General features: G+C 39.1%; 1 protein-coding gene across 3 annotated transcripts in view; it reads left to right on the plus strand.

The window, feature by feature from the left end:
* The window catches only part of MAP2K4 (mitogen-activated protein kinase kinase 4), a 104,650-nt gene that overhangs the window by 8,906 nt on the left and 75,810 nt on the right, over nucleotides 1–19,934 (plus strand). The window contains exon 2 of one of the 3 annotated variants that reach the window (XM_059996577.1): nucleotides 1,777–1,842. The exons of 1 other annotated variant lie outside the window; for it this stretch is intronic. In XM_059996577.1, coding sequence (XP_059852560.1) covers nucleotides 1,777–1,842 — 66 coding nt within the window. The remainder of the gene's footprint in view (nucleotides 1–1,776; nucleotides 1,843–19,934) is intronic. One more of the 3 variants, XM_059996578.1, reaches the window with a different exon arrangement.

Genomic DNA, 19,934 nt, shown 5'->3' on the forward strand with positions numbered 1-19,934 from the left:
AATTGGTGACATTCTAACATTCCCAGTTACATATACCTTATATTTTTTCCTATTCATTATACTTTTATCCTTTAACTTATTTTTATACAACTATACAGATCCAATTCATTCTTTTTCACATACTTCTCAGATTTATTTTTCTTGCTCTTTTCCCCATTCATCTTGCTATTTAGTTCACCTCTTTGCTCACCTTTTATTTTTGCTACCTAGTAGCACCTATTGAGCGTATTTAGAGCTAAAAAGAGAATAGTAAGTATCCCTTGAAATTGTTTCAGTGTTTCACCAGCTTCCTCTCTAGTCTCCAGGTGAATTTTCCGTTCCCTCTTCCAGCGGAGGGGGTGGGAGATGGGCTTCTGAGCTGCGGCCAGGCTCCTCCGTGTTTCCTATTCCACTGCTGCTTCCACAGTGCCAGCTGCCAGCTCCCTTTCCTCCTGACTTTTGCCAGCTCGTTTTGCCTGGTAGGAGGCTGGCTGGTGTTTAGTTGCTTAGGCTTATAAGATCCACAGAATCCATTTTTTGTTGTTTGTTTGTTTGTTTGTGTTTCCTTCTGAAGTCTGTTCCTGCTGCACATCTGGCGGGGGGGGGGGTGCGAGGGGGTGGGCAGCACGTGTATGGAGCCTCAGCAGTAGAGATACAAGTGTCAGGGCACTGCCTCCAGTTTGCCCCCAGGACTTTGTCCCTTGACGTCTCCACTCCCACTTCCTCCCACTTTGCCATCAGGTAGTAAGTAGGCAGTGGGTTACTTTTGTGTCCCAAAGGTACCTTCATGTCAGAGTAGCTACATTAGCCATTTTTCAGGTTTTGTGCATTATAGGTACTATATCTTAAAATCCTAGGAATTTCAAAGCTGGATGGGAAGGACTACTTAAACATATCCTTTTTAGTCCTGGATTTTTTTTTTTCTGCAAGTTTTGATTGAATTTATATAACTACAACTTGAGTGATACTCATTCTAAATTTGCTTTCCCTATTTTGTTCCCCAAAGCAATAATAAACACAAGCATAGGTAGACCACTGAGAAAACTAGAAATTCACCCAATAGACTGTGATGGCAAATGAATATTTTGGGAAGGCTTTTGTTTTGAACAGCTTACTTTACTGGGTGCATTTTACAAAACTACATCTGTATAAATATATGCATAAGGTATAACGAGGCCCAATTGAATTTGGAAAATATGTTTATGTTTCTAAGGAGAATTCAGAGGTTTTCTTCCTATAACTGCTATAGTCCTACTTACCGTTTCTAGGGACATGGTCTTTTTTCAGGGCTACTTCACAGGAATTTAAGCACCTCTTTAGTAGTTCACTGTCTTATCATTTGAGGTTAGCTCACTGGCAGAATGTTGCTATGTGTGTTTAACTCTCACAATTTATCAACTGCCAAAGCTTTTGAACCAGGGGTAGTAGTTAATCGAGTAATTCCAAGTCAGTAATTTGAGTTAATGAAATAGCTTGTGATATGTTCTGAACTTGTAGATTGAAGAAATTGACAAAACTGTCTTAAAAGTTGTTCTTAACTTCCAAGGGCTAATAGCTGTTCTTTTTATTGAATAGATGTGAAAATTAACGGTAAAGACAACATAACTCTTATAATTTAAACTTGATTTCAGTTTCGTATAATAAAGTACAATTAAGTCAGAAAGAGCTGAGTTTTTGAAGAAAGCCCGTATGTTATAGTTCTATCTGTGATGGTGGAGGTTATATGATTTGAACTGTTCTTGAATGTAATATAAAAATGCTATGTCATGTTCTAATTTTGGTTTGTTTGATTTACAGTAAATGAACTGGAACTTATCTCTTTTACTTTAGGCTTTCAGATAAACTTCTGTGAAAAGGCACAAAGTAAGCTACAAATTTTATGATATTATGCTACTTAATTTTTTTATATCCATCTTGGTATTGGGAATGTGTCCACTATTGTTTCAACTAACCAACCATGGTAATTTTACTTTAAAAGAGCTTCCATTTTTCATTCATTTTCCAAATACAAAAAAAAAACAACTGTGTTATATTCTTGCTTTCACTTGCAATTGAAATAGGAGAAACATATATGTAGGTATTCAAATGTATGTAAGTATAGAAGGATGTATATAGATATAGACAGATGTACTAGATTTAGAAAGATGTATAGAGGTATAGAAAGACATCTATTCATATGTATATAGTTATATAGAAAGATGTACATAGATATTTGGACTTAGCCATAATTTAAATCACAGGTTGAGGAAAGTTCACTTTTAAGATTGGAGTGCAGAAAGTATACAGTATAACTGTATTCTGAGACCTCATGCTTTAAAATTGATTTATTTTAAAGGATACATTTAATGAATTTTAACTTTTTTCTTTAAAACAAAGCTTTTTTCTTCCTCCTCCCCACCCCCCAATATAGACTAGGGTTTTTGTTTGTTTGTTTTTTAATAAATTTATTGATTTTATTTATTTATTTTTGGCTGCATTGGGTCTTCGTTGCCACGTGCAGTCTTTCTCTAGTTGCGGCGAGCAGAGGCTACTCTTCGTTGCCGTGCACGGGTTTCTCCTTGGAGTGACTTTTCTTGTTGCGGAGCACGGGCGCTAGGTGCACGGACTTCAGTAGCTGTGGCTTGCGGGCTTCAGTAGTTATGGTTCACGGGCTCTAGAGCGCAGGCTTAGTAGTTGTGGCACATGGGCTTAGTTGCTTCGCGGCATGTGGGATCTTCCCGGACCAGGGCTCAAACCTGTGTCCCCTGCATTGGCAGGTGGATTCTTAACCACTGCGCCACCAGGGAAGCCTTAGACTAGGGTTGTATATTAGGGTACCAGTCTTCATATACTACAGAATAGGTTTTCTATAAGAAAGCAAAATTTATAAAGCCAAAACAAATGCATTTTAAACTTAAATGTCATTTGTATAAAATGCAGTTTAAAAAATCCCAACTCAAGAAGGCTATTCTCCAGTTAACATAAATATATCCCAAAATATAATGTATTCATCTTCTGCTTGTTGACTCATAGAGTGGGGAAGAATAACGACCGCTTTTTTTTTTTTTTTTTTGCTGTGCTGTGAGGCTCGTGGGATCTCAGTTCCCTGACCAGGGATTGAACCTGGACCACGGCAGTGAGAGCCTGGAATCCTAACCACTAGCCCACCAGGGAACTCCCACGACCGCCTTTTGATGTACATCATTGTCTTTTCCCCCCAGCTTTATGAGATGTAGTTGACATGACACTGTGTAAGTTTAAGGTGTACGCATGATGATTTGATGCCCTTACATATTGCGAAATGATTACCACAGTAGGGTTAGTTAACACCTCCATCACCTCACATAATTAGTATTTCTTTTTTGTAGTAAGAACCTTTAAGATCTACTCTCCTAGCAACTTTCAAGTATATAATGCTGTATTGTTAACTGTAGTCACCATGCTGTTACCTTTTAGATCCTCTGATGTGTATCATTCTTAAGTAAGTTAGTTCAAACGAAATAAAGTTTAACCTGGAGAAAACATTTCTGCTGTTTTAAAATTTTCTGATGGAATCAAAATGCTTAATTTCCATTGGTTGAACATTGTGACTTCCTTTGAAAAGCAGTGAACAAAAATTTACTTCTTGATTGGTTTATCCATGATATAAATATATAATGAGCAATAGAGTAAGGCAGCTAGATCCTAGGATAAAATTTTTTAATTGGTCCATTATTGTCATCCGTCTCTTACCTTAAACTAAAAATAGTATACGATTTCCTGCTCATAGTGAACCTACATATATGATATATATCTACATGTAATGTAGTTACAGCTTCTATTTTATGCTATATTTTAATTTTAACACAGTTTTTAGCTTTCTGTTTAAGTATTTCTGTTAATATTTAATATACTTTTAAATTTTTACATATTGACAGAAAATCTAATTGAAGAAAAATGCTGACATCTTAAAAATTTAAAACTGCATTTGCACTGTTGCTTTTTTTCTCTTAGTCCTATTGTGAACATAAAACAAGAGAAACATTGATTTTATTAAATTTAAGATTGTGTATACAGTGACTATAAATGGCTCTGTAGGTAGATGTAAAATGCCTTTAGACTTTCTAAGTGGTACTGTCCTCTCCCATTGTTACAGAAATGATAGGTTTGCAGTGCTGCTTGCTTTATTACACGTGACGGAACCTAACTGTATTCCCACTTGATGCCCACTTTTGGTTGCCTTCACTACCTCTTTACACTGTGACTGCTTTCTCATGTCTCCCCTTTTATTTCTCCCTCTGTCTTTGGGAGGTCCTTCTCTTAATTTTCCAGCTTTTGGAATTCATACAGTTTTATACATTCATTCACAGAGCACATGTTGGACACATAGGTACCATCGAATGAGGGAGATTATTGGGGCAGAAGTGAATAGAATAGGTCTCTGCCCTTAGCGGGCTCTTAGTGCAGTGGACGAGGGTTGTTCCTGCGTTGATTGCAAGCATACGACTACTGATGCTGCGGATTGATTAGTAGCTGAACCCAGGATGAGGTGGTGCAGGAACGCATATGTACTGGGCACCTTTGCTTCCACTGTTCTGTCCTGAGAGAGAACTAACACGAGGGCTGCTGTGGGGTCTCACGATAGCTGCTTTCCTGATTGGAGACCACGGCTCAGAGATCCAACAATGGCCTGTCCTGCTTTGGAGTCAAGCAGAGCTGTCTGTGCTGGCTCGGACCTCAGTGGAAGTCTTGAGGAAGGGGAGGATTGGACCTGAATGATGGTGCGGAGGGCCAGCTCTGAGGTCACAGCATTTATTTTTGAACTCTTGGTTCCTATATTTTAGGGTAAGTTTTCAGTTGCTTACATATATTAACACTTTTTCTCAAGCTGGTCCTATGATTTGCATGTCTTAAAAGTTATAAGTGCAATTTGGTAATGTTTTCAGAAAATCAGTCTTCCAGTTTGCTCTGGAATATAGACATTAACTGTATGTTAAAAGTAGCCACTCATTTCTTTAAAAATAAAGGGCTTGAAATCACCAAAGCAATGTTTTCTTGACTATTAGGGCATACTCTAGTGCCAGTTTTATTTTAAGGGTGTTTCAGAATTTTCAGAAAAACTACAGTTTAATTCATTAAAAATAATTACATAGCATACAGTAGTTGTAGGAGGGGATGGAGTACAAAGAACACAAAAGTACATATTGTTAAAAGTCCACTATGTTTGAGTCTGCTTCAAATGCTCAATTCTCCATCATAAACCAAAAAGACTTATTTTAAGATGATTCTGATGACTAATGGAAGCTCTGAAGGATTAATTTTCCCCCATTGTTTGACTTACACATAGTTTTTATTTTTTATATTGTTACATTACTGTTCCAATCAGTCTATTACAATTGCCTGTTACGAGTTAGTGGCGTTTTATTGGTGATGTGTGTGTAGGTTTTTAACACACACACAGACGAATAGTGTGAGACTGCATATTTAATTTTGGAACCAGATTTTTATAGAAATTCAATAAAAATCCACTTTGCACCTCATGATCTTTTTTATCAATTATAGTTTCTGCATTTATTTGCTTTTTGGTTTTCTAAATATATATAAGATAATATATATTTAATATAAAATTGTTATTTGAGCCAACAGTGTTATATTTCTTTAACACTGTTAGATTATTGAATTTTTCTAAGGTCTGTATGTAAGACTACATCAGGGGAAAATGTTTTTTTCCCATGTAGAGCTCCTACATTTAGAGGGTTGATTAGTTCATCATTTACCATTTGGAGATAATGATTTTGTACTTGTAAATATGTTTATGTGATTTATGACTCAGTTTGAATGATCATATCTCAGTGGCTTTAATGAGCTAACTTGAAAACATAGTTCTTTAGAATATGATTTGCTTTGCTTTATAAAACCAATTTTGCAGGGGGAGGGGAGCAGAGATTTGCCTAGAAACAGTTTTTGAGATATGGTTTTGTAAATGTCAAATTTACCTTAGCGTATCGGCATTTTGACTTTCTGCTTGTATGAGAATTGTGACCCATTAAAGATCCCAGGGCACGGGGATTTTCCTCAGAAAATGCCTAGTAGAATCCTGTGCCGATCAAAGTGAGAGTAGTTAGGAATTTGGCAAATACTCTTAATAATTTAGTTTTCATACAAGGGCACTTTTAGCCTTTTTTTCCCCCCTTACTGCAGTGCATTTTCCGCCCATGGCTGTAGAGTTTTTGAGTGCTAAAGACAAGTTTTGGTAAGTGTTGAGTTTCCGTAGCTTTGCCTTTTTTACTTTTGATAGCTCTAAAAAGATTTAATGGCTTTAAAAATTTGTTTTACTTGAGAATGTTTGCATAGCAACATGTATTTAGAAAATTACATGTTGCAGAGCTGACTGTTATCCTTGAAGTCATTAATAGAAATTAGATTACAGGTATTGATCGCTTTTGGTAACACTGCACACCAAAGTATTTGGGGGGAAAATGGAGGTATCCTAATGACAGATTTTCATTTCATTGTGAAACTATTATTTTTAAATAAGTACCCCAAATTGTTTTTAAATTGGTAATAATAAAAATGAAACAGTAAAGAGGAGGAAGGGTGTTTTGTGAATCTTCCTAGAAGTCTGAGGAAGTCATTAATAAGTTTACTGATCTGATAAGTTCTGTAAAAGATGATGTTTCACTCAAGAGAGTATTTGACTTTACTGGAGGTGAGTATAGACAACCACGGGAAGGAAGGAGTGGAGGGAGGGTCAAGCTGTCCCGTGTTTAAAACTAAGAGCGTAGAACATTCAACTAATTAAACTTCTAATTTCCTATTTTATGTAACAAAAATCTATACCCAATGACTAAAATTTTATTGTTTGGAATTTATTAAGCTCACCTAAGTTTTTCAGCAATCCTAAGAAACAGAATGACCACATTTGCTACTATTGGAGGGTAACATGGTTTATTTAAATCTAAATACACGCTGAACTTTGTTACAAAATGAGACTATTGTAGGGTTTGCCGTAAGCCCCTAGGACTGAGCGTCTAGTACATTCATCACTGTCTGTGGACCATGATGAACTGCCAGGGGAAAGCCCAAGCTTTCCAACAGCTTTTATACTAACCGAAGCCCAAGAATCGTTGTATAGGCTGAGTCAAGGTTCATGCATCCCCTTTATACCATATACCATTCCAAGGGGAATGCTACCTAATTATCTTTGATCTTGGAAGTGGTGGGAACATTAATTCTTCCTGAAAATTGGTTTTGTTGCTAGAGGAAGGAAGGTTTCAAATATCTATTGCACCTTAAAAATCATTTGAAGAAGCTTACTGTGTGGTGTTTTTGAATGAGAAAAAATTAGCGATTCTCCCACATTGCAGAAAGTTTCCTTTTATTTGCCAGTTGAACTTTACGATGAGCAATGAAAGGATATTTGACAAAACTTTTGTGAGAAGTTTCCAGAAATTATTCCCAACTAACTCTCCAGTTAATCAAAGTGGTTTTCAATTTAGCTTATAAATTTAGGGTGATGGTTTTCAAACAAGGAATAGTAAATACTTGAATTCTTACTGCATGATTTTATGAGTGCTTTCAAAATCCAGACACAAGTGTCTAGATGAAAAGATGTTCTAGAAGAAACTTGGCACCTGCCATGTTGGTGTTGATTTTCTCATTAGGTAGAAATCAGTGAACATTAATCAGAAGTGAAAATCAAGTGTATACATATTTACTCCCCTTCAGAGAACCTCTTAAAAGGTTAAATAAACAGAGGCACAAATATAACATTTAACAAACATATCTATACCGCTAATGGTAAGAGGCACTGGGGTCTTTAAAGATGGATTAAATCTAGAGCCTACTCTGAAGAAGTTTATGTTCGTTGAGAAATTGAACATGTAGTGACAGACTATGTGGTAGAAATAATAACAACAGATAACTCTCATTTACCGTGTGCTAAACTCTGTTCTAAGCTTTTTATTTATCTAATCTTATCTATCACTTTATTTAAATTATCTAAGTAAGTTATTAACTCTTTATTTCTTCCAACAATCTTATGAAGTAGGTATAATAGTTATTATAGATGAGGAATGGAAGCACAGAAAGGTTAAGGGAATTTTCTAAAGTCATACAGCTAAGGAGTAGCAGACTGTGTGACCTTGGTTTGGTCACAGGTTACATGCTATAAACCATAGTGTTTTATTGATTCTTGAAAGAAAGCGGTGAGCACTCATAGGAATGATTTTCTAAACCAAATGGCTTTTGAGGAGTCTTCACTTGAAAATTGTCATGAGATCTGGACATACATTTATATATCATTTTTGATTTTCTGGCCCTGGAGAGTTTCAAAACGTTATCTAACAAGCCTGACTGAACATTAAGTGGAAAGATTCCTTCTTGTGGCTCCAAAGCTAGGAACAGAGGGATCTGACACTAGGGAGAAAGTACTTTCAAAAAATCAGAATTATTCTGGCCTAGACAGATGCAGAGAATGGATTGCTTTGGGATTCTCAAACGACTTGTGTGTCTGGGGAACAGCTGACCAAGATGAGTAGGTCAGGAGACTGGGGAGTCAGTGAACAAGGTGGCCATGTGCTGTGTGAGGACAGATTTGTGTACAGGCTCTTAAAAACGAATTGATGTCTTCAGATTTATGTCCCTCCTACTTTCTTATAGTTAGGGGTGGAAGAAAGCACATTATTTAATTTTTTAAAAAACGTTTAATTATAGAAGTTTTCAAACTTAGAATAATATAGTGAACCCCATGTACCCATTACATGGCTTCAGCAATTGCCAGCATGTGGCCGATTTTATTTCATTTGTTCCTCCTCCCTCCACCTGTCTCTACTAAAAAAATTTAAAGCTGATTCTGATTATCATGATTTCATCCACAAATATGTATGTCACACATCTTTTAAGTGATAAGGACTCTTAAATACAGAACTTTAATGCCATTATCACACTGTTAAATAAACAAAACAATATTATCAGATAGCCACTCAATGTTCAGATTTCCTCAGATGCCCTACAAATGCCTTATCTACAGTTGATTTGCTCCAACTTGAGGTCTCAACAAGGTCCACACACATACTGCATTTGGTTCATATGTCTCAAGTTTCTTTACAGTAGTTCCCTCTTCTCTCCTTTTTTCTTGCCATTTATTCATTGAAAAAAAATGGGTCATTTTTTGGGTAGCATTTTGCACATTTTGGATTTGGCTGATTACATCCTTTTAGTAATTAGTGTTTCACATTGCCCTGTATTTCCTGTTAATTTGTAGTTAGAAATAAGGGCTTTGATCACATAGATATTCAAATTTTTGGCAAAAACACTTGGTAGGTGGTGCTGTGTATTTTTTGTTGTGTCACATCAGGAGGCATACGATTTCTGGTTGCAGCTCTTGTTAAGATTGATCAGTGGGCTTTGGTGCCGTCAGTGTGTTTCATATGGAATAAAGTTCCCCATCAGCCTTTCACCTGATGGTTCTGGCTACCATCAGTGGTTTTCGTCTAGATTAATTCTTTCATTCGGGACTGGTTAACTTGTGTTTCTAAACGTTTGTGGACTCTGCAAATAGTTGCTGTTGTCAACCAAGAGACAAAGTTTGTGTTTGGGGCATACTATCAAATGCAAATTATTGCATTGATCATCTATGACTTAACTGCACCAGTGCTGAAGGATATGAAGTACGTGACTGAACAGGGTTAGTGAAATGCAAGAGTTGCTTAAGAAATTGTCACTACTAAAAGGTGAATAATGACACCTGTTGGACAAGTAGGTACCAGTCACTGAGAAGGTAATTGCCAACTGGAACACAAGTAGTTCACGTGTTTTTTATATCTTGGATGAGAACTCCTATTTACTTCTAGTCTCACCAAACTGCCTTTCGATGACTATCTCTGGTTCCCAAGTACTGGCAAGATAATGCTTGAAGGACCTGAGCATTCTAATCACTGAATATAAATTAATGAGCAAAGCTGGAATCTGGTTTGGGACTGATCTTAATTTGGCAGAACTGGTCTCACATACCCACTGGTTCTTCGACTTCACCAGAGATCAAGAGATCTTTAAAAGTCCCAAACCAGATTCCAGCTTTCTTAAGCAACTCTCCCATTTCACTATCCCTGTTCAGTCACCCGTCTTGTAACTACACTATTAAAGTCTCCACGTGGTGATGTTCTAACACGGATTTGACCTTGCACAATTTGTAAATAACAAATCAGAGACATTTCAGTCAGGATACTCTCATGTACTGTATATTTAGAAAGTAGATAGGGTGCAGTATATCCTCTTTGAGTGCCGTTTAACTCTCTTTATTAATCTTATTCTAACCTTTTAAAAACCTTAATTTATAGAATACATTTATGGGCAACAAATAGTACTTAATTGTGTCCACTGAGAAGTGAAAGTGTTAGTCACATCTTAATGTTTTTTTTTAAATCGGGAAGGATTATTCTGTGGGGTACAAAGAAGCTATTTGGATGTTGGTGAGAGGAGTATAATAGTGCTGTAGCTATTGCTTATACATATACAATATTAGCTTTGTATGGAAGATGCTGATTCGTTTTTCACCTCTGTTATTTGCTTTGGTAGTAACACAGTTGGTTTGAATTTAAATTTGGATTGTGAATTATTACTTAAAATTTCTTTAAAAAGATGTATAGGATAATACAGCACTGAAATGGAAAACGTTGGCTGAGTGTATAAAAGATGATCTCAAGCCATGCAACGTGAGGCAGTTAAAAATGCCAGCTATCTTGTTTTAGAGCCAGGATGGCCGACTAATCCGTGTGTCATGAAGTTCTATAGTCAGGAGCATCTCTCTCGTTAAAGCTTGCTGGCTAACTTTTTCAGAGAACCTATTTAACTTCTAGTTACGCATCTTTCGATTAATGAGAACAAAAGAAGCAACTAATTAGATCTATTGCGAAGTATGGATAAAACCCCCAGTCAAGATGTCTGAGTGAAACTGTTTGTCCTAAAGGTGTTAAATCAAAACTTGGGCTTGGATTATTCATTTATTCAAGGAATATTTGAGTTCCTGTGACACGCAGGTGCTTTTTTTATGGAAAGTCACCAGAGTGCTAAATCTAATTTCCAGTGGTCAAAAGTCATCCAGATGAATATGAGAATGCTTATGTTCACATGTTGACTGTGTTGCCGAAGAAGCAAGGGGTTGTTATATAACAAATGTGGTACGCTCTTGGTGACTAGTTGAAAATTGTATAGTGTGGGGCTTTCTGCCCCTCCTCTGCAGTTATTAAATTATTGCTGAACTCCTCATGGTGTTTTAGAATTGGGGAAGTCATCTTTGAAATAAAGCTTCCCTTCTGCTTTCGGTAGTGCAAGCTGCAGGCTGGCTTATAGGTTTGGATAGCATAAAAAATCAAGTACAAGTATTAATGGAAATAAGGAAAGATTTATTTCTTGAAACTGACTTCTTTTGCTTTTAGGAAATCTTAATAGTCCTCACTTCTCAGTGTTTCACATTTTGCCACTCTGAGGTGTTTTCTGACCGCAAGCAATTTTCCAGTGTCGATTGGGTGCCCAGCAATTCAATTCAATTCTGACACTGTCTACCTGCAGTTAGCATCAGATCTCACAAGTTAAAGGGCTCAGCCCCATAAAGCTGCCCTGACTTCAGATCCAGCTGCAAATGGGGCGCCGAGGCTACTCACCCTTCTGCTCGGCGGACTGCAGGTTACAAGGCTCCCTTGCCCACCGCCCCCAGGTGCACTTATTTGCTGGAATAGCTCACAGAACTCAGGAAAACACTTTACTTATGTTTACCAATTTATTAGAAACATGTAACTCAGGAACAGCCAAATAGAAGAGATGCATAGGGCAAGGTGTGGAGAGAGAGGAGGTACAGAGCTTCCACACCTTCTCTGGGCTTGTCATCCTTCTGGCACTTTGATGTGTTTACCAACCAGGAAGCTCCCCTAGCTCATCTTTAGGAGTTTTTATGAAACTTTCATTACATAGGTATGATTGATTAAATCGTTGGCCTTTGGGGATTGAACTCGATCTCCAGACCCTCTGCCTTACATGGAGGTTAGTGGGTGGGGCTGGAAGTTATAACCCTCTGATCACTTGACTGGTTTTTCTGGAGACCAGCCCTCCCATCCTGAAGTTTTGGAGGTTCTCCCCACCCCCACCTAATAAGCAAAAACTCTGATATAGTGGAAAGAAGCTTGTTATGCATAATAAAAGATGCTCATCACTTAGGAAATTCCAAGGGTTGTAGGAGCTCTGTGCCAGGAACCTCCAACAAATACCAAATATATTTTTTATTATATCACAGACAATGTCTGTAGCAAAACTACCTGCATATAATAGACACATAGCTTTGAATCAGTAAGCTTTCTAGACAGACTAATCTGTAGTTACCCGGAAAGAAGAGTGGGTACCCACTATCACTTTGGCCAGTGGATGGTTGATTTTCTGTTGTGAAAAGGATCAAGACGTCCTGTCTGCTAGGACTAAAGTGGTACCTCTAGTATGATGCTAAATTGTCTGTAAAAAATACAGCTTTCTGTATCCTAATCTACTTGCTAACTTACAGGATTTAGCCTAGAAGAGTTAATTATTTATGACTGTGTGGGAATCCTTATGGTATTTTGGGCAGATGAGGAAAGAAATTAGATAAGGGAAGAAATTAACATTTGATAAAAATCTGGCTTTGTTGTGTGGTTAATAATATTAGTTTAAGTAAACTCTTTAAGAAGAAGTCAGATCTGGTTGTTTTAGTAGCTCCCCAACTTGGGCACTGCTGTTGGCTGAAATATTCATCTCCTTGCCCCGTGGCCTGGAGCCACTCGCTAGAGCTCTAGGTCAGTGGTGCTTAGCCAAGAACAGCCTTGTTTCTCCTTCATTGTGTTGTGCACCTGTGCTTTTCTTAACACCGTGGTACATATAAAAAAGGTTTGAAGCACTGATTGAAAAAATACTGATGGTATTATTAGAAACTATGGTTAACAAGCTTATTTCATTTCTGGGTGGTGGGGAGTTAAAATGATGATGGCAGGATGCTGCGGGTTTGCTGAGCAGGAAGAGCGTACGTGATATAAGCGCAGTGGGCACTCTGGCTTCTCACTAGAGCTGAAGCAAGCCACCGTGAGAACATCGCGTGTGGCCTGTGCCTCTGCCTCCACAGAGCCGCAGCATGGGCTCGAGGTATGGATGAAAACTGGAACAAGCTCCGCGACTTTTCTTGACACGGTTTTCCTAAGTTTGCATATTATGTGCCTTGTCCCACTAGAAAGAGGGCTGTCGACAAGGAAGACTCCTTATGTGGATGGTTTTCCAGAAATCCTAACATCTTGCTTTGGGCATGTGGTGAGACAGTAACTTAAAACTTCGGGGAGCTGATGAGTTTCATGAGAATGTTGGAGGGTCCGATTGGGAGGCCTGCACATCACAGGAGAAGGGATCACAGACCGTCCGCATAGAAAGTTTGGTTGGAGTTGGTCAGCACAGTGTTTGCGTGTCACTTGTCTCCACGGGGCCCCTGTTGACATGTTCATGGATTTCAAGCTTAAGAACAAAAATGCCATGTGGATTTGGCTGAGTTTGGGGCATTACATGGATGTAAAGTGTTCTGAGCTCCTGGACAAGGTGCTGGGTACCTTCACTGACTACTGTGCTGCAAACAGTCCCCTCGCTGACTAGGATAGGATTGTCAGTGCTGCGTGTGGCCGTTGAGCTTCTCTGTGAAGGGAAGTAGTGCAGGTGTATAGTGGATTAGGCCTTTTGCACAAGGACTGTGAAGGATGATGATAAAAGAGAATGCTAAACAACAGGCTGGGGGCACATGAAGGACTCAGAATTATTAGCACTTCTTCCTCTTCTCCCCTAAACTGGGGGTGGAGGTGTGCTGACAGACAGTATGGCTGCCACCTTTTGAGTATCCATTTGGAACCTTCTCAAGGTGGGTGTGTAACTGGAATTCCCACTCTTAGATTCCCATGGAGGCTGTGCTTGCAGAGTCAGGAGCATGGCATTGTGTGTATGTGTGTGTGGGGGATTGTGTTTTCCTGTTTTGTTGGAGATTAAAATATTGTTAACTTAGCTGATTCATATACCTTCAGAAATCTCAAATGATATAACTTATGAAATATTACAAGATGATAGTGGTATGGAAATGTCCAAGTTGTATTAGCAGGTATATCAGAGTGCCTATGCGTACTTGTATTTTTTTTTTTTTTTTTTTTTTGCGGTATGCGGGCCTCTCACTGCTGTGACCTCTCCCATCGCAGAGCACAGGCTCCGGACGCGCAGGCCCAGCAGCCATGGCTCACGGGCCCAGCCGATCCGCGGCATGTGGGATCCTCCCAGGCCGGGGCACGAACCCGCGTCTCCTGCATCGGCAGGCGGACTCCCAACCACTACGCCACCAGGGAAGCCCTGCGTACTTGTATTTTTAAGGCCATTTTTTAACTTGTTCTCTAGGGCTCAGTAAGATTAGGTTTAGAGAACAGATTAGAAAGCTCTGATGTGAAGAGCAAGGAGACTATAATTAAGACAGAGACAAAAAACGCTTAGTGCTGAAAAACAGAAAAGTAGAAAAAGAAAAAAGTCACTGATAATTCTAGCACTTTGAATTAATCACCAATGATATTCTAGAGAATGTGGCCTGCGTGTGTATTATAGATTATCATATGCACATGTGCTTTACTAAAATGACAGTTTATCAGACACATTATTTATTGCCTGATTAAAAAAGAACTCTCACTGTTAAAGTTAATTCTGATGTCAATAGTCTTTATGGTGTGTTTTCTTGGTAGCAGTGTAGTATTCCAATTATGGGTATGCCATAATTTTTGTAACTAATCTAACACAGATGTCTCTGCTTTGAATAACTTTCTTTGCATTGCCTTTAACTTCCTAAAGGATAAATTCTTAGGAATGGGTTGGCCGTAAGGACATTTTGAGATGTTTGCTAGGTATGGCCCTTTTTATGGAGAAAGTGAACCAGTTTATCTCACAGCAGTGCTTTGTTCATTCATTTGTCTGTGTCCTTTTGTTTACTGAAGAAGTGTTAAGGATTTATGTGTCTGGTGTAATTCTAGACATTGAGGCACATGAGAAATGGTTTCTGCACCCCTGAAACTTAGGGTATAGTGGGCAAGGTGGGCATGACCTAACCACAGATAGGTGTAAAAGTACAGCTCTGACAAGTTCTGAAGGGACTGCTGCTTCTCATACCCTTTGTTAACATTGATATTAGGACTCTTTATTTATGTGTGGGATTAAAGGCAAAAAATGAATTTTAATTTTTTGGAGAGCTAGAAGAATTTGATAATTTTTTCATGTTAATGGTTTATTTCTGTTCTGTTCGTATTGCTTCTTTTGTTAATTACCTGTTCACGTTCTTTGTGTATTTTCTAATTGAGATATTTGCTGTCATATTGATCAGTAAGGCCCTTATATTCTCTCCCAGCTTGTCATTTCAGAAGGTAATGATTTCAGCTGGGGCTTTGTAGTTCAGACAGAAGGATTTCCTCTTTGCCCCTCGGTGAACCTGGGGACCTCACAGGAGAGCTTGGGACCATGGCGATCCAAAGCCAAGATCCTGCTCAACAGAATGTTTGATTCTGTCTGCGTGACTGTGTGGACAGGCATCTCAAGCCCTGTTTATCTCAGTAAAGCCTTGACATCTGTGCTGTCTTGGTAATCCCAGGAGGGTCTTCCTGAATTAGATTGCTCCCTGGGTGTTTTTGAAGAGTTTGGACTAATCAGGAATTGGCTAGTTTAGTCTGAGGAATTATATTTGTTTGCTGGTACTAGACATCTGGCTCATATTAGTCCTTCCCACAGTAGTTCTGCCAAGTAAGGGGTGGTTTTTATCTTGGTTTTACAGATGTGTGAATTACTAGACCACAGAAATATCCCTCTTTTTATCTTTATCAGCATTTCATTGGTGGTCATTTCGCATCTAGCAAAAGTACTTTTTCCCCCCTATTCCTACCCTTTAACTTCCTCCCACCATGGTCCTTTTTAATTTTGGCAGGATGCCAAAGAAAATAGTCTTTGTAATTATGTCACTACCTTGTCTATCCTTTTGTCCCCACTGCCTGGCAAACCACCTTGTGTATAAGTGTGATATTTCTGCACCTATGGCTATGGAACTTATTACACTGGACTTCCCCCAAATCTGTCTTACACACAAAAGTGTCAAAATGTGCTAAAGGGGCTGTTGGTTTCTTAAACAAACTCAGCACTGTCCAATTTCCAAAATGCTTAGCTGCATGGATGAATGACAGTGTTCTATTTTACTGATGAGAGTTCAGTGTTCTAAGTGAGATTTTGTGAATTTTTGGAAATTGCTCACCCTGATGTACCAAAGGCTGGCAGAGGAGGAGTAATATAATATTAGCTGGTAGTAGCTCATTTACTACTTGGAAGGCCTGAGATTGCAAGTCTAAAATGTACAGAGTTGCCCATTTCTTCTAACTGCAAGTCAACATCCTTCCTCTCTTATTCTCTCGAGCTTATGAAATAAGTTAGGGCACTTGTCACGGTAGTAATTTAGGCAGAAAAGGGAATAAAAGTAAGTTCTTGTCTACCACTTTATTTCCTCATTTCTGAAATTGTTTGAGGTTGCATAGTTGGAATTGTCTTCCTCTTTTCCGGTGATTACAGATAATTTAAAAAATTATTCTGGATACTCTTTCTGTTTTGAAAATTAGGTACTCAGAGTTAGAGCCAAGGGAGAAAGGAGAATTTAAGGCAATTCTTTTTCCCCCACCCCTGGTGGGATGCTTGGAATACTTGGTATCATATGAGTGATTTGTCCATTGTAGTTCAAGTTCCCACTTTCTCCTGTGCTTGGGTCTGGGGAGTCCCCTGTGGTGGTGATAGGAGTTCCTTCAGAGGGACTGATTCTGATCACTTTTTCATTGTTTCTCCCCAGCTCCTTTAGCATGTGAGTAGTGGCTTAAAAGAGCAGCTGTTTAATTTTTCATGATTCTGTTTGTTACTCACATGTCTGCATTCAGCTAGTCGGTCTGTTGGGGCGGTCTCAGCTCAGCTGGGGTGGCTGGGACTTCTGGGCCTCTCCATGTGCTCTTTCATCATCAAGGAAGCCTGACTGAACTGCTTTCCATTTCGACTCAGTAGCTTTCCAAGAGGGTGAGAGTGCAAACTGCAGGGGCTCATAAGGCTTAGCTTTGGACATCATATAGCATCCCTTCTGCTCTATTATTCTGGTCAAAGCAAGTCCCAAGGCCTGCCCAGATTCAAGAGGGAAGGAAATGGATGCCACCTGTTGATGGGAAGAGCAGCAAAGTCACATTGCAAAGAAGCGTGGACACAGGGAGCTGTGATTCATTGGTGGCTTTTTTTTTTTTTTGCTGTACGCGGGCCTCTCACTGTCGCGGCCTCTCCCGTTGCGGAGCACAGGCTCCGGACGCACAGGCTCAGCGGCCATGGCTCATGGGCCCAGCCGCTCCGCAGCATGTGGGATCTTCCCGGACCGGGGCACGAACCCATGTCCCCTGCATGGGCAGGCGGACTCTCAACCACTGCGCCACCAGGGAAGCCCCATTGGTGGCTATTTTTGTAACAATCTACTGCATAACCCACAGTGATCTGAAAGCTGAAAGGTGTCTTACTTTCGGCTTCAGTATTCTGTGAGTCTGAGTTGTTCTGTGGTCAGAATTAGAGCAAAAGATATTCCTAGGCTGTAGTAAGTATGGATATACTTGGACAAATCCTTCTTCTTCAGAATCATAGTTCTGAATATTCTTGAAGATCCCATGCTTAGGAACGTTCCTCTCATGAGAACTGTGAGGAAGAAATTGCATATGCATGATATGGAAAAGTCTGTGTAAGTATTACTGGTGTTCCGTTAAGGCGGAGCTCTGAAACCAGAATTTCAAGGGTGATGCAGAAAGACTGGCCCTTCAGTCCTCGGAGTGGCTGAGTGGGGCCTGAGGCTGCTGAAACACCTCGGCCAGCTATCGGGCCAGCTATGATTTTGATTTTCTCGCTGTGTTGAACAAATGTCCTCATTTTCTGTGTAAGCTATGGCATGAAAAAAGTGAGGCAGTATTGCCCTAAAGGATACAGCAGCGCTTTGGAAATGTGGTGGGATGAGGACAAATACTGTTTTCCTTATCAGTCAGTGTTCTTGGGTGCAAACAACAGAAACTTATTCTAGCTAATTTAACCCACACTTTAGTTGTCTGGGTCTGTCCATGTCAAATTTATTCCCAGATCAATGAACATTTGAAAGTATTTTCTACATCAGGCACTTGGGTTTTAAGTATACAAAGATAGTCTTCTGGATGGGAAACTTCTTCCATATGAATAATTTAAGATATTTGACATATTTTATTTCTATCCTACTGTAGTTAAAGGGGAGGATCTGTTTATCTCTGTTGACTGGTTAGGAATTGATTATTTGGTGACAGTCTTACCGAAGGGGTAATTATAATCACAAATTTATAGTCTTTCTTGATAATTATTTTAAATTACTTGTACAAATATTTTAATCCCTATTAGCTTAGAAAAATCTCCACTGGCCATTTATAGTATCACTTATTTCCTTGTACCCTTTTCTCCCTGTGGAAGTTGTTGCAGGCTTTTGAAAAAAATCCACATTGATCTAATATCCTATTTGTTTGTAGTTTTGTTATTAAAAATATCTGAATACAGGGTGACAGGTTGCCTTTAGGGTTTAGTTTTTTGGGCCTCTTGAGAAAGAGAAGTAAAGATGAGAAAGACCAGACCTAATAGAGGTTCTTACTTAGAGAAAGTGAATGGGAGAGGAAGAGATGCTTAAACAAACAAAAAGGCTCATGCCTACAGAGATTCAGAAATAGCCTTTAAGGTATTGTAAAAGCTGCCTCTTTCTGCCTTTCCCAGAATCTCACCTTTGATGGACTTTCTGGAGCGTTCCTTCTCCTCCTCTAGGCTGACCACTCATGAGTTCCTCTTAAACTGATCATCATTTGGGCAGTTGGGGTGTGCTGCTGAGAACAGGCCGTGTAACTCGACCTCAGGCTCTGAGTCATCGCCGCTTACAGAGGCTTTGAACTTTTATAGAATTCTTTGTCATATTTTGTTGGTGAGAGATCAGAATACATACTTGGACTGTTTTCAAGATAGCTGCAGATGTTTCTGAAGTATAGAGTGTGTTTAAATCTAATTTATGTAAGTTAGATTAGTTAGATGTCACATTCTGTTACTTGTGTGCTTGTTCATTTATGCAGTAAATGTCATTTAAAGACCTCAATTTATTTTTGTTTAAATGTGAATGCAGTGCGAAAAGGAATCTCTCTGTGTGTGTGTATTAGGTAGAAATATTTATTTTCAAAAGAACAGTTTGAGTACGTTTTAACTGTAGTGGGAAGGTTGCCTGGGAAGGTTAGCTACTGTCCTGTCAAATTGGACTTTTGAAGAGAGGGCCAGTTTTGGTGTTTTTCTTCGGATAGTTTTCACAGTGATTCTATATTCTGTTATTATCCTTAGTATTTGATCTTAGTCTTCTATCACTTTTCATCATATAGAGAACATGGGTGATGTACCAGGTAGTTTCAGACACACACACACGTGGCAGGTGGTGTTCATAAGCATTGAGCTCATTCAGATTTATGATTGCAAAGGTCCTTCACTCAATTGTATCTCCAGACACTTTGCTGTATAAAGTAACATTCATAGCTTCTGGTACTTTGGGGGCCACCTTTTCAGTCCACTACAGTCTGCCTTCTGGCCCCCATGTAGTCACATCTGCCCCACATGCAAAGTACATTCACTCTCCTCCATCATCCCCAGAAGTCTTAACTCATTACATCGTCAGCTCAAATCCAGACCTCATCTAGACATCATCAGTTCACCAGTCCTAAATCTCATCATCAAAAGCATCTAAATCAGGTATGGGGTGAGACTCTTGAGTATGATCCACTGTGACACAAAATTCTTCTCCATCTATGAACCTAGTAACTAGAAGATGAGTTATCTGCTTCCAAAATACAGTGGTGGGTCAGGCATTGGGTAACAGTGATGGA

The sequence above is a fragment of the Delphinus delphis genome, chromosome 19, assembly GCF_949987515.2.
Source record: "Delphinus delphis chromosome 19, mDelDel1.2, whole genome shotgun sequence".
In the NCBI taxonomy this organism is placed as follows: Eukaryota; Metazoa; Chordata; class Mammalia; order Artiodactyla; family Delphinidae; genus Delphinus; species Delphinus delphis.